Here is a 15,653-nt window from a genome sequence, read left to right on the forward strand (position 1 = left end):
GCGGCTAGGGGGCTTGTGGGGTCCTTGCAGGGCCCCTGCCCTGATTCTCAGGCTTCCCGATCTTTTTCTGTTTCGGAAAAAATCTTTTTGGCAGTTTCGTTCCGTTTGGACTCCGTTCAAAATCCTCCTCTGAAAGGGGTCAAAAACATGGAAAAAACAGGAACTGGCACTTGACACTGAGTTAATAAGTTAGTCCCAAAAAATATATAAAAGGCATGCAAAACATCCAAAGTTTGACAAGATAATAGCATGAAACCATCAAAAATTATAGATACGTTGGAGACGTATCACTTATCAGACTGAAATTTTTTCACATAAGCGTCACATCCCCAAACTTTTAAGAAACGACAGCTCAGGTTTCTCCAAACCATAGTCTATACTGTGTCATCTCAACGAAAATACGCGGTGCCCTATTTAAAGTGAATTCGGTTGTCTCTAATGCATAACCCATAAACGATAGTGGTAATTCGATAAGAGACATCATAGTATGTACCATATCAAAATAGGGCGTAGCTATGATGTTTGGACACACCATCACACTATGGTGTTCTAGGTGGCATGAATTGGAAAACAATTTCCACATTGTCTTAACTGCGTACCAAAACTCGTAACTCAGATATTCATCTCTATGATCATATCGTAGATAGTTTATCCTCTTGTCACGACGATCTTCACTTTGAAATAGCTTTGAAATTTTCAATATTTCAGACTTGTGATTCATCAAGTAAATACTCTTGTATCTACTCAAATCGTCAGTGAAGTAAGAACATAACGATATCCACTGCGTGCCTCAGCACTCATTGGACTGCACACATAAAAAATGTATTACTCCCAACAAGTTACTCTCTTGTTTCATGTGGCATGATTTGCATGTCTCAAGTGATTCAAAATCAAGTGAGTCCAAACGATCCATCTCTATGGAGCTTCTTCATGCATTTATACCACCAGGTATGGTTTGCATGTCTCAAACGTTTCAAAAATGAGTGAGTACAAAGATCCATTAGCATGGAGCTTCTTCATGCATTTTACACCAACATGACTCAAGTGGCAGTGCCACAACTAAGTGGTACTATCATTATTACTTTGTATCTTTTGGCACCAATATTATGAACATGTGTAACACCACGATCGAGATTCAATAAACCATTGAGGGTAACTATGGAAGCAAATAGAATAACTATTATTATCTTTAAATGAATAATCGTATTGCAATAAACACGATCCAATCATGTTCATGCTCAACGCAAACACCAAATAACAGTTATTTAGGTTTTACCACCAATCCCGATGATAGAGGGAGCGTGCGATGTTTGATCACATCAACCTTGGAAACACTTCCAACACCTATCGCCACCTCGCCTTTAGCTAGTCTCCATTTATACCGTAGCTTTCATTTCGAGTTACTAATCACTTAGCAACCGAACCGGTATGCAATACCCTCGTGCTACTAGGACTACCACTAAAGTACACATCAATATCATGTACATCAAATATACTTTTGTCGACTTTGCCAGCCTTCTTATCTACCAATTATCTAGGGTAGCTCCACCTCAGTGACCGTTTCCCTCATAACGGAGGCACTTAGTCTCGGGTTTGGATTCAATTTTGGGTTTCTTCTTTAGAGCCGCAACTGGTTTGCCGTTTCATGAAGTATCCCTTCTAGCCCTAGCCCTTCTTGAAACTAGTTGTTTTACTAACCATCAACAATTGATGCTCCTTCTTGATTTCTACTTTCGTAGTGTCAAACATTGCGAATCACTTAAGGATCATCATATCTATCCTTGATTTGTTTATAGTTCATCACGAAGCTCTAGCAGCTTAGTGGAAGTGACTTTGGAGAACCATCACTATCTCATCTGGAAGATTAACTCCCACTTGATTCAACCGATTGTTGTACTCAGACAATCTGAGAACATGCTCAACAATTTGAGCTTTTCTCCTTTACTTTGTAGGAAAAGAATCTTGTCGGAGGTCTTACACCTCTCAACAAGGGCACGAGCATGAAATCTCAATTTCATCTCTTTGAACATCTCTTATGTTCTGCGACGTTCTCAAAACGTCTTCGACGCCTTTGCTTCTAAGCCATTAAGTATTGTGCACTAAACTATCATGTAGTCATCAAAGCCGTGTATGTCAGATGTTCGCAACATCCACAGACGACTCCCAAGGTGCAGCACACTGAGTGGTGCATTAAGGACATAAGCCTTCTGCGCAGCAATGAGGACAATCCTCAGTTTTACGGACTTAGTCCGCAAAGTTGCTACTATCAACTTTCAACTAAATTTTCTCTAGGAACATATGAAAATAGTAGAGTTATAGCGCAAGCTACATCGTAATTTGCAAAGACCATTAGACTATGTTCATGATAATTAGTTCAATTAATCATATTACTTAAGAACTCCCACTCAAAAAGTACATCTCTCTAGTCATTTGAGTGGTACATGATCCAAATCCACTATCTCAAGTCCGATCATCACGTGAGTCGAGAATAGTTTCAGTGGTAAGCATCTCTATGCTAATCATATCGACTATATGATTCATGCTCGACCTTTGGGTCTCATGTGTTCCGAGGCCATGTCTGCACATGCTAGGTTCGTCAAGCTTAACCCGAGTGTTCCGCGTGTGCAACTATTTTACACCCGTTGTATGTGAACGTTGAGTCTATCACACCCGATCATCATGTGGTGTCTGAAACGACGAACTGTCGCAGCGGTACACAGTCGGGGAGAACACAATTTCGTCTTGAAATTTTAGTGAGAGATCACCTCATAATGCTACCGTCGTTCTAAGTAAAATAAGGTGCATAAAAGGATTAACATCACATCCAATTCATAAGTGACATGATACAACCATCATCATGTGCTTCTTGATCTCCATCACCAAAGCACCGACACGATCTTCTTGTCATCGGCGCCACACCATGATCTCCATCATCATGATCTCCATCAACGTGTCGCCATCGGGGTTGTCATGCTACTTATGCTATTACTACTAAAGTTACGTCCTAGCAATATAGTAAGCGCATCTGCAAACACAAATGTTGGTTTAAAGACAACCCTATGGCTCCTGCCGGTTGCCGTACCATCGATGTGCAAGTCGATATTAACAATTACAACATGATCATCTCATACATCCAATATATCACATCACGTCATTGGCCATATCATGTCACAAGCATACCCTGCAAAAACAAGTTAGACGTCCTCTAATTGTTGTTGCATGTTTTACGTGGATGCTATGGGTATCTAGTAGATCGCATCTTACTTACGCAAAAACCACAACGAAGATGTGCAAATTGCTATTTAACCTCTCCAAGGACCGCCTTGGTCAAAACCAATTCAACTAAAGTTTAAGAAACCGACACCCGCCAGTCATCTTTATGCAACGAGGTTGCATGTCAATCGATGAAACCAGTCTTTCGTAAGCGTATGAATAATCTCGGTCCGGGCCGCTTCAATCCAACAATACTGCTGAATCGAGAAAAGACTAAGGAGTGCAGCAAATCGAACATCACCGTCCACAAAACCCTTTGTGTTCTACTCGAGATAACATCTACGCTTGAACCTAGCTCATGATGCCACTGTTGGAGAATGTCGCATGGGAAACAAAAAATTTCCTACGCGCACGAAGACCTATCATGGTGATGTCCATCTATGAGAGGAGATTTGGATCTACGTACCCTTGTAGATCGCACAGCAGGAAGCGTTAAGAAACGCGGTTGATGTAGTGGAACGTCTTCACGTCCCTCGAACCGTCCCACGAACCGTCCCACGATCCGTCCCACGATCCGTCCCGCGATCTGTGTCATGATCCGCTCCGATCTAGTGTCGAACGAACGACACCTCCGCGTTCAACACAGGTACAGCTCGATGACGATCTCCACCTTCTTGATCCAGCAAGAGGGGGCGGAGAGGTAGAAGAGTTCTCCGGCAGCGTGACGGCGCGCCGGTGGTGGTGATGATCTACTCCGGCAGGGCTTCGCCTAAGCTCCGCAGAAATACGATCTAGAGGAAAAACTGTGTGCTATAGGGTCGAGCAGCACGTGGCAAAGTTGTGTCTCAAAAACCCTCAATACCTCTAGTATATATAGGAGGGGGGAGGGGAGGAGGCAGCCTCAAACCCTCAAGGTTTGGCCGAAAATGGAGGTGGAGGATTCCTACTCCAATCCTATGAGGAGTAGGATTCCACCTTGGGGCGTGACACCCCTCCCGATGGTCCCCGCCACCCCTCCCGGCACTCCTGGTACACTACCGATGAGCCCGAAACTTTTCCGGTGACCAAAAGATGACTTCCTATATATCAATCTTTACCTTCGGACCATTCCGGAGCTCCTCGTGACGTCCTGGATCTCATCTGGGACTCCGATCAACTTTCGGTTACCAACACCTATAACTCAATTATGCCGAAACATCACCGAACCTTAAGTGTGCAGACCATGCGGGTTCGAGAACTATGTAGACATGCCCCGAGGTACTCCTTTCTCAATATCAAATAGCGGGACCTGGATGCCCATATTGGATCGTACATATCCTCTGAAGATCTTATCGGTTGAACCTCAGTGTCAAGGATTCATATAATCCCGTATGTCATTCCCTTTGTCCTTCGGTATGTTACTTGCCCGAGATTCGATCGTCGGTATCTGCATACCTATTTCAATCTCGTTACCGGCAAGTCTCTTTACTCGTTCTGTAATACAAGATCCCGTGACTTACACTTAGTCACATTGCTTGCAAGGCTTGTTTGTGATGTTGTATTACCGAGTGGGCCCCGAGATACCTCTCCGTCACACAGACTGAAAAATCCCAGTGTTGATCCATACTAACTCAACGGACACCTTCGGAGATACCTATAGAGCACCTTTATAGTAACCCAATTACATTGTGACGTTTGATACACACAAGGCATTCCTCCGGTGCCAGTGAGTTATATGATCTCATGGTCATAGGAACAAATACTTGACACGCAGAAACTATAGGAATAAAACGACACGATCAATATGCTACGTTCATTGTTTGGGTCTTGTCCATCACATGATTCTCCTAATGATGTGATCCCGTTATCAAGTGACAAGACTTGTCTATGGTTAGGAAACCTTGACCATCTTTGATCAACGAGCTAGTCAACTAGAGGCTTACTAGGGACAGTGTGTTGTCTATGTATCCACACATGTATTTGAGTTTCCAATCAATACAATTCTAGCATGCATAATAAATGATTATTATGAACAAGGAAATATAATAATAACTAATTTATTATTTCCTCTAGGGCATATTTCCAACATGGAGGCCGGCAGGAGTTCATCAAGTTCAGGACAAGGTAAACCCTCGGTTACTACCGTGACCCACCTAACCTAGAAGATCCACGGGGTCTATCAGAGCTATCATGTTATTTCTTTTTCGCAAGGTGTGTTGTGTTTAGAAATTCTTCATGAGGTTTTGAATTTGCCCTCATGATTGTAAAGTCCAATTAGAAGCAACAAATTCATCGTACTTGCTTAATCACTTGGCTCATAATAGCGATGACCTACCCAAACGATAATTGGATTACATCTTTACTATTAAAGCAGGATCGAACATCGTGATGGTTCGACCTACCGCTAGCATTTCCACTGATTTTTTTCAATCCCTCCATAAACCAGTCGATAGCTAGCACAGCCAAACATAAGGGTTCCATAAAAAAACCACTAAAACCTGCTAACGCACGCACACACACGACCTGGCGATCCACCCCTGTCGCCACGATTCAACCTGCGGCCCAACAGTCCCTCCCTAAGGGCAACTGCCCCCCAAATCCCTCGCTCGCCACCCCCGATGACGCATCGAAGCTACCGCGCCGCGCCACCGTCCCCCCGCATTACGACGCCTACGAGGAGCGCCACCTCGCCGAGGAGGTGCTCTACCTGCACTCCCTCTGGCGCAGCGGCCCGCCCCCGCCCGCGCCCTCACCCCCGCCTCGGCTCCCGCGCCAACCGCCCGAGGCTCCCGCCCCACCCGTGCTCGCCCCAACCAACGGAAGCGCCGCAAGATCGAGCGCCCCGACGCGGAGCCCGAGGGACCCGACGTCGACTGGCCCCTGGCGCCCTCCCAGCCCGCCTCCCCGTCCCCCGCATCCTGGCCCGACGCCGCCCCCTCCTCCCCCGCGCCTAGGGCGCAGCCAGAGACACAACCTTCCCCCGCCTCGCTCACGCAGCGGGACGCCCTCCGCGTCGCCGAGGAGTTCTTCTCCGGGCGCGGCTCCTCGGACGAGGACGGCGACGACGAGGATGAGGGCTTCGAGCCGGAGGACGGCGGGGACGCGGCAGCGGGGTTCTTCCTCGGCCTGTTCGAGCGGGACGCCGCACTACGGGGTACTACGAGCGGATCCACGAGGAGGGGGAGTTACGGTGCATGGGGAGGAAGAGGAAGGGAAGGAGCTGTTGGGGAACGTCGCATGGGAAACAAAAAATTTCCTACGCGCACGAAGACCTATCATGGTGATGTCCATCTACGAGAGGGGATGTGTGATCTACGTACCCTTGTAGACCGTACAGCAGAAGCGTTAGTGAACGCGGTTGATGTAGTGGAACGTCCTCACGTCCCTCGATCCGTCCCGTGAACCGTCCCGCGATCAGTCCCACGATCTAGTGCCGAACGGACGGCACCTCCGCGTTCAGCACACGTACAACTCGACGATGATCTCGGCCTTCTTGATCCAGCAAGAGAGACGGAGAGGTAGAAGAGTTCTCCGGCAGCGTGACGGCGCTCCGGAGGTTGGTGATGATCTTGTCTCGGCAGGGCTCCGCCCGAGCTCCGCAGAAACGCGATCTAGAGGTAAAACCGTGGAGATATGTGGTCGGGCTGCTGTGGCAAAGTTGTCTCAAATCGGCCCTAAAACCTCCGTATATATAGGGGGAAGAGGGGGAGCCTTGCCTTGGGGTCCAAGGACCCCTAAGGGCTTCGGCCGAGCCAAGGGGGGCAGCCCTCCCCTTCCAAACCGAGTCCAACTAGGTTGGGAAGGAGGAGTCCTTCCCCCTTTTCCCACCTCCTCTTCTTTTTTTTTTCTTTTCTCTTTGATTTTCTTCCTATGGCGCATAGGGCCTTCTTGGGCTGTCCCACCAGCCCACTAAGGGCTGGTGCGCCACCCCCAAGGCCTATGGGCTTCCCCGGGGTGGGTTGCCCCCCCGGTGAACTCCCGGAACCCGTTCATCATTCCCGGTACATTCCCGGTAACTCCGAAAACCTTCCGGTAATCAAATGAGGTCATCCTATCTATCAATCTCCGTTTGCGGACCATTCCGGAAACCCTCGTGACGTCCGTGATCTCATCCGGGACTCCGAACAATATTCTGTAACCAACCATATAACTCAAATACGCATAAAACAACGGCGAACCTTAAGTGTGCAGACCCTGCGGGTTCGAGAACTATGTAGACATGACCCGAGAGACTCCTCGGTCAATATCCAATAGCGGGACCTGGATGCCCATATTGGATCCTACATATTATACACAGATCTTATCGTTTGAACCTCAGTGCCAAGGATTCATATAATCCCGTATGTCATTCCCTTTGTCCTTCGGTATGTTACTTGCCTGAGATTCGATCGTCAGTATCTGCATACCTATTTCAATCTCGTTTACCGGCAAGTCTCTTTACTCGTTCCGTAATACAAGATCCTGCAACTTACACTAAGTCACATTGCTTGCAAGGCTTGTGTGTGATGTTGTATTACCGAGTGGGCCCCGAGATACCTCTCCGTCACACGGAGTGAAAAATCCCAGTCTCGATCCATACTAACTCAACGAACACCTTCGGAGATACTTGTAGAGCATCTTTATAGTCACCCAGCTACGTTGCGACGTTTGATACACACAAAGTATTCCTCCGGTGTCAGTGAGTTATATGATCTCATGGTCATAGGAACAAATACTTGACACGCGGAGAACAGTAGCAACAAAATGACACGATCAACATGCTATGTTATTAGTTTGGGTCTAGTCCATCACGTGATTCTCCTAATGGCGTGATCCAGTTATCAAGCAACAACACCTTGTTCATAATCAGAAGACACTGACTATCTTTGATCAACTAGCTAGCCAACTAGAGGCTTGCTAGGGACAGCGTTTTGTCTATGTATCCACACATGTATATAAGTCTTCATTCAATACAATTATAGCATGGATAATAAACGGTTATCTTGATACAGGAATTATAATAATAACTATATTTATTATTGCCTCTAGGGCATAATTCCAACAGTCTCCCACTTGCACTAGAGTCAATGATCTAGCCCTCACATCATCATACGAATTACATTGTAATAAATCTAACACCCATACAGTTCTGGTGTTGATCATGCTTTGCCCGTGGAAAAGGTTTAGTCAGCGGGTCTGCTACATTCAGATCCGTGTGCACTTTGCATATATTTACGTCCTCCCCTTCGACGTAGTCGCGGATGAGGTTGAAGCATCGTTTGATGTGTCTGGACTTCTTGTGAAACCGTGGTTCCTTTGCTAGGGCAATGGCACCCGTGTTGTCACAGAACAAGGTTATTGGATTCAGTGCACTTGGCACTACTCCAAGATCCGTCATGAAGTGCTTCATCCAGACACCCTCCTTAGCCGCCTCCGAGGCAGCCATGTACTCCGCTTCACAAGTAGAATCTGCTTCGACTCTTTGCTTGGAACTGCACCAGCTTACCGCACCCCCATTAAGAATAAATACGTATCCGGTCTGTGACTTAGAGTCGTCCAGATCTGTGTCAAAGCTTGCATCAACGTAACCCTTTACGGCGAGCTCTTCGTCACCTCCATACACGAGAAACATCTCCTTAGTCCTTTTCACGTACTTCAGGATATTCTTGACCGCCGTCAAGTGATCCACTCCTGGATTACTCTGGAACCTACCTGCCATACTTATGGCTAGGCTAACGTCCGGTCTAGTGCACAGCATTGCATACATGATAGAACCTATGGCTGAAGCATAGGGGACGGTGCTCATATGCTCTCTATCCTCATCAGTTGCTGGGCACTGAGTCTTACTCAATCTCGTACCTTGTAAAACTGGCAAGAACCCTTTCTTGGACTGTTCCATATTGAACCTCTTCAAAACTTTATCAAGGTATGTGCTTTGTGAAAGTCCTATCAGGCGTTTTGATCTATCCCTGTAGATCTTAATGCCTAGAATGTAAGCAGCTTCTCCTAGGTCCTTCATAGAGAAACTTTTATTCAAGTAATCCTTTACGCTCTCCAAAAACTCCACGTTGTTTCCAATCAGCAATATGTCATCCACATATATTATAGAAACGCCACAGAGCTCCCACTCACTTTCTTGTAAATACAAGATTCTCCAACCACTTGTATAAACCCAAATGCTTTGATCACCTCATCAAAGCGTTTGTTCCAACTCCAAGATGCTTGCACCAATCCATAAATGGATCGCTGGAGCTTGCACACCTTGTTAGCATTCTTAGGATCGACAAAACCTTTGGGTTGCATCATATACAACTCTTCCTTAAGGAAACCGTTAAGGAACGCCGTTTTGACATCCATCTGCCAGATTTCATAATCGAAAAATGCAGCTATTGCTAACATGATTCTGACGGACTTAAGCATCGCTACGGGTGGGAATGTCTCATCGTAGTCAACTCCTTGAACTTGTGAAAAACCCTTTGCCACAAGTCGAGCTTTACAAACGGTCACATTGCCGTCAGCGTCCGTCTTCCTCTTAAAGATCCATTTGTTCTGAATAGCCTTGCGGCCCTCAGGTAGTACTTCCAAAGTCCACAATTTGTTCTCATACATGGATCCTATCTCGGACTTCATGGCTTCTAGCCATTTGTTGGAATCTGGGCCCACCATTGCTTCTTCATAATTTGCAGGTTCATTATTGTCTAACAACATGATTGACAAGACGGGATTACCGTACCACTCTGGAGCAGCACGTGGTCTCGTCGACCTGCGTGGTTCAACAGAAACTTGAACCGGAGTTTCATGATCATCATCATTAACTTCCTCCTCCACCGGCGTCGCAATGGCAGAGGTTTCCCCTTGCCCTGCGCCACCATCTAGAGGGATGAGAGGTTCGACAACCTCATCAAGTTCTATCTTCCTCCCATTCAATTCTCTCGAGAGAAACTCCTTCTCGAGAAAAGCTCCGTTTTTAGCAACAAACACTTTGCCGTTGGATTTGAGATAGAAGGTGTACCCAACTGTCTCTTTTGGGTAACCTATGAAGATGCACTTTTCCGCTTTGGGTTCCAGCTTTTCAGGCTGAAGCTTTTTGACATAAGCATCACATCCCCAAACTTTAAGAAACGACAACTTTGGCCTTTTGCCATACCACAGTTCGTATGGTGTCGTCTCAACGGATTTTGATGGTGCCCTATTTAAAGTGAATGCAGCTGTTTCTAATGCATAACCCCAAAACGATAACGGCAAATCGGTAAGAGACATCATAGATCGCACCATCTCTAATAAAGTACGATTACGACGTTTGGACAGACGATTACGCTGTGGTGTTCCAGGCAGTGTCAACTGTGAAACAATTCCACATTGTCTTAAGTGAGCACCAAACTCGAAACTCAGATATTCACCCCCACGATCAGACCGTAGGAACTTCATCTTCTTGTTACAATGATTTTCAACTTCACTCTGAAATTGCTTGAACTTTTCAAATGTTTCAGACTTGTGCTTCATTAAGTAGACATAACCATATCTACTCAAATCGTGAGTGAAGGTGAGAAAATAACGATATCCGCCGCATGCCTCTACGCTCATCGGACCACACACATCGGTATCTATGATTTCCAACAAGTCACTTGCACGCTCCATTGTTCCAGAGAACGGAGTTTTAGTCATCTTTCCCATGAGTCATGGTTCGCACGTGTCAAGTGAATCAAAGTCAAGTGACTCCAAAAGTCCATCGGCATGGAGTTTCTTCATGCCCTTTACACCAATATGATCTAAGCGGCAGTGCCGTAAAAATATGGCGCTATCAGTGTTAACTCTAACTCTTTTGGTCTCAATGTTATGTATGTGTGTATCACTATCAAGATTCAATATGAACAATCCTCTCACATTGGGTGCATGACCATAAAAGATGTTACTCATAGAAATAGAACAACCATTATTCTCTGACTTAAAAGAGTAACCGTCTCGCAATAAACAAGATCCAGATATAATGTTGATGCTCAACGCAGGCACTGAATAACAATGATTCAAGTTCATAACTAATCCTGATGGTAACTGAAGTGAAACTGTGCCGACGGCGATCGCATCAACCTTGGAACCATTTCCTACGCGCATCGTCACTTCATAATTCGCCAGCCTTCGTCTATTCCGCAGTTCCTGTTTCGAGTTGCAAATATGAGCAACAGAACCGGTATCGAATACCCAGGCACTACTACGAGAGCCGGTTAAGTACACATCAATAACATGTATATCAAATATACCTGATTTTTCTTTGGCCGCCTTCTTATCAGCCAGATACTTGGGGCAGTTGCGCTTCCAGTGACCCATACCCTTGCAATAGTAACACTCTGTTTCAGCCTTAGGTCCAGCTTTGGGTTTCTTCGTCGGATTGGCAACAGGCTTGCCGCTCTTCTTTGAATTACCCTTCTTGCCTTTGCCCTTTCTCTTGAAACTAGTGGTCTTATTCACCATCAACACTTGATGCTCTTTACGGAGTTCAGACTCTGCGACTTTCAGCATCGCAAACAACTCGCCGGGAGACTTGTTCATCCCTTGCATGTTGTAGTTCAACACAAAGCCTTTATAGCTTGGCGGCAGTGATTGAAGGATTCTGTCAGTGATAGCTTCTTGCGGGAGTTCAATCCCCAGCTCAGCTAGACGGTTTGAGTACCCAGACATTTTGTGCACATGTTCACTGACAGACAAGTTCTCCTCCATCTTGCAAGCATAGAATTTACCGGAGGTCTCATACCTCTCGATCCGGGCGTTCTTCTGAAAGATAAACTTCAACTCCTGGAACATCTCAAATGCTCCATGACGCTCAAAGCGACGTTGAAGTCCCGGTTCTAAGCCATACAAGACTGCACATTGAACTACTGAGTAGTCCTCCTTACGTGCTAACCAAGCGTTCTTAACATCCTGATCAGCCGTAGCGGGTGGTTCATCTCCTAGCGCAGCATTAAGGACATAATCCTTCTTCCCAGCTTGTAAGATTAGCTTAAGATTACGAGCCCAGTCTACAAAGTTTCTTCCATCATCTTTCAACTTAGCTTTCTCTAGGAACGTATTAAAATTCAGGCTGACTGTCGCGTGAGCCATGATCTACAACACAAATATATTCAAAGTGGACTTAGACTATGTTCAAGATAATTAGAGTTTAACTTAATCAAATTACTCGCTAAACTCCCACTCAAAAAGTACATCTCTCTAGTCATTTGAGTGGTACATGATCCAAATCCACTATCTCAAGTCCGATCATCACGTGAGTCGAGAATAGTTTCAGTGGTAAGCATCTCTATGCTAATCATATCAACTATATGATTCATGCTCGACCTTTGGGTCTCATGTGTTCCGAGGCCATGTCTGCACATGCTAGGTTCGTCCAGCTTAACCCGAGTGTTCCGCGAGTGCAACTGTTTTACACCCGTTGTATGTGAACGTTGAGTCTATCACACCCGATCATCATGTGGTGTCTCGAAACGACGAACTGTCGCCACGGTACACAGTCGGGGAGAACACAATTTCGTCTTGAAATTTTAGTGAGAGATCACCTCATAATGCTACCGTCGTTCTAAGCAAAATAAGGTGCACAAAAGGATTAACATCACATGCAATTCATAAGTGACATGATATGGCCATCATCACGTGCTCCTTGATCTCCATCACCAAGTACCGGCACGATCTTCTTGTCACCGGCGCCACACCATGATCTCCATCAACGTGTTGCCATCGGGGTTGTCGTGCTACTCATGCTATTACTACTAAAGCTACATCCTAGCAAAATAGTAAACGCATCTGCAAGCACAAACGTTAGTATAAAGACAACCCTATGGTTCCTGCCGGTTTTCGTACCATCAACGTGCAAGTCGATATTATCTATTACAACATGATCATCTCATACATCCAATATATCACATCACATCGTTGGCCATATCACATCACAAGCATACCCTGCAAAAACAAGTTAGACGTCCTCTAATTTTGTTGTTGCATGTTTTACGTGGTGACCATGGGTATCTAGTAGAATCGCATCTTACTTACGCAAACACCACAACGGAGATATATGAGTTGCTATTTAACATCATCCAAGGACCTCCTTGGTCAAATCCGATTCAACTAAAGTTGGAGAAACTGACACTTGCCAGTCATCTTTGAGCAACGGGGTTACTCATAGCGATGAAGCCAGTCTCTCGTAAGCGTACGAGTAATGTCAGTCCAAGCCGCTTCAATCCAACAATACCGCAGAATCAAGAAAAGACTAAGGAGGGCAGCAAAACGCACATCACGGCCCACAAAAAGCTTTTGTGTTCTACTCGAGAAGACATCTACGCAAGAACCTGGCTCATGATGCCACTGTTGGGGAACGTCGCATGGGAAACAAAAAATTTCCTACGCGCACGAAGACCTATCATGGTGATGTCCATCTACGAGAGGGGATGTGTGATCTACGTACCCTTGTAGACCGTACAGAAGAACCGTTAGTGAACGCGGTTGATGTAGTGGAACATCCTCACGTCCCTCGATCCGCCCCGCGAACCGTCCCGCGATCAGTCCCACGATCTAGTGCCGAACGGATGGCACCTCCGCGGTCAGCACACGTACAGCTTGACGATGATCTCGGCCTTCTTGATCCAGCAAGAGAGACGGAGAGGTAGAAGAGTTCTCCGGCAGCGTGACGGCGCTCCGGAGGTTGGTGATGATCTTGTCTCGGCAGGGCTCCGCCCGAGCTCCGCAGAAACGCGATCTAGAGATAAAACCGTGGAGATATGTGGTCGGGCTGCCGTGGCAAATTTGTCTCAAATCAGCCCTAAGACCTCCGTATATACAGGGGGAAGAGGGGGAGCCTTGGCTTGGGGTCCAAGGACCCCTAAGGGCTTCGGCCGAGCCAAGGGGGGCAGCCCTCCCCTTCCAAACCGAGTCCAACTAGGTTTGGAAGGAGGAGTCCTTCCCCCTTTTCCCACCTCCTCTTCTTTTTTTTTTCTTTTCTCTTTGATTTTCTTCCTATGGCGCATAGGGCCTTCTTGGGCTGTCCCACCAGCCCACTAAGGGCTGGTGCGCCACCCCCAAGGCCTATGGGCTTCCCCGGGGTGGGTTGCCCCCCCCCCCCGGTGAACTCCCGGAACCCATTCGTCATTCCCGGTACATTCCCGGTAACTCCGAAAACCTTCCGGTAATCAAATGAGGTCATCCTATATATCAATCTTCGTTTCCGGACCATTTCGGAAACCCTCGTGACGTCTGTGATCTCATAAGGGACTCCGAACAACATTCGGTAACTAACCATATAACTCAAATACGCATAAAACAACGGCGAACCTTAAGTGTGCAGACCCTGCGGGTTCGAGAACTATGTAGACATGACCCGAGAGACTCCTCGGTCAATATCCAATAGCGGGACCTAGATGCCCATATTGGATCCTACATATTCTACGAAGATCTTATCGTTTGAACCTCAGTGCCAAGGATTCATATAATCCCGTATGTCATTCCCTTTGTCCTTCCGTATGTTACTTGCCCGAGATTCGATCGTCAGTATCCGCATACCTATTTCAATCTCGTTTACCGGCAAGTCTCTTTACTCGTTCCGTAATACAAGACCCCGCAACTTACACTAAGTCACATTGCTTGCAAGGCTTGTGTGTGATGTTGTATTACCGAGTGGGCCCCGAGATACCTCTCCGTCACACGGAGTGACAAATCCCAGTCTCGATCCATACTAACTCAACGAACACCTTCGGAGATACCTGTAGAGCATCTTTATAGTCACCCAGTTACGTTGCGATGCTTGATACACACAAAGTATTCCTCCGGTGTCAGTGAGTTATATCATCTCATGGTCATAGGAACAAATACTTGACACGCAGAAAACAGTAGCAACAAAATGACACGATCAACATGTTATGTCTATTAGTTTGCGTCTAGTCCATCATGTGATTCTCCTAATGACGTGATCCACTTACCAAGCAACAACACCTTGTTCATAATCAGAAGACACTGACTATCTTTGATCAACTGGCTAGCCAACTAGAGGCTTGCTAGGGACAGCGTTTTGTCTATGTATCCACACATGTATATAAGTCTTCATTCAATACAATTATAGCATGGATAATAAACGATTATCTTGATACAGGAATTATAATAATAACTATATTTATTATTGCCTCTAGGGCATAATTCCAACAGGAGCCAGGCCAGGAGGTTCCGGGACTGCAGCAGCCTCGTGCACCACGCGCGTGACGCCAAACACTACGGGAGGCCGCTGGCGCACATTGTCTGCCACGTGCTCGGCTGGGACATCAAGCGGCTGCCTAACTGGCACTCTCTGGAAATTGCTAGACGGGTGCTATTCTCGATTGCTCAACAATTAGAAATTGTCTTGCAATAACCCACCAGCGCGTGGGATCGAGGCAGTTTTTTAGGGTAGAGTATTCAACCCAAATTTGTTGATTCACTAAAGGAAGTGCGAGGGTACTCTCGAGTATTAG

The 15,653-nt window shown here is 46.2% G+C and overlaps 1 protein-coding gene across 1 annotated transcript; it reads left to right on the forward strand.

Moving 5' to 3' along the window:
• The first annotated feature begins 5,279 nt into the window (after positions 1 to 5,279).
• Positions 5,280 to 15,653, forward strand: LOC123441876 (translation initiation factor IF-2-like). Its single transcript, XM_045118065.1, has 4 exons — positions 5,280 to 5,327; positions 5,920 to 6,424; positions 15,355 to 15,508; positions 15,626 to 15,653. Exons 1-4 carry the CDS (start codon positions 5,280 to 5,282, stop codon positions 15,651 to 15,653), a joined length of 735 nt encoding a protein of 244 aa, XP_044974000.1.

Source organism: Hordeum vulgare, chromosome 3H (genome assembly GCF_904849725.1).
Source record: "Hordeum vulgare subsp. vulgare chromosome 3H, MorexV3_pseudomolecules_assembly, whole genome shotgun sequence".
Classification (NCBI taxonomy): Eukaryota; Viridiplantae; Streptophyta; class Magnoliopsida; order Poales; family Poaceae; genus Hordeum; species Hordeum vulgare.

Bases quoted from the DNA above. Each gene is read 5' to 3' on its own strand.
- LOC123441876 (XM_045118065.1), top strand. From the start codon at position 5,280: ATGGAGGCCGGCAGGAGTTCATCAAGTTCAGGACAAGGTAAACCCTCG. The intron at 5,328-5,919 runs GTTACTACCGTG...CCTCTGGCGCAG, and splicing joins CAGGACAAGGTAAACCCTCG to CGGCCCGCCCCCGCCCGCGC. The intron at 15,509-15,625 runs GTGCTATTCTCG...GATTCACTAAAG, and splicing joins CTCTGGAAATTGCTAGACGG to GAAGTGCGAGGGTACTCTCG.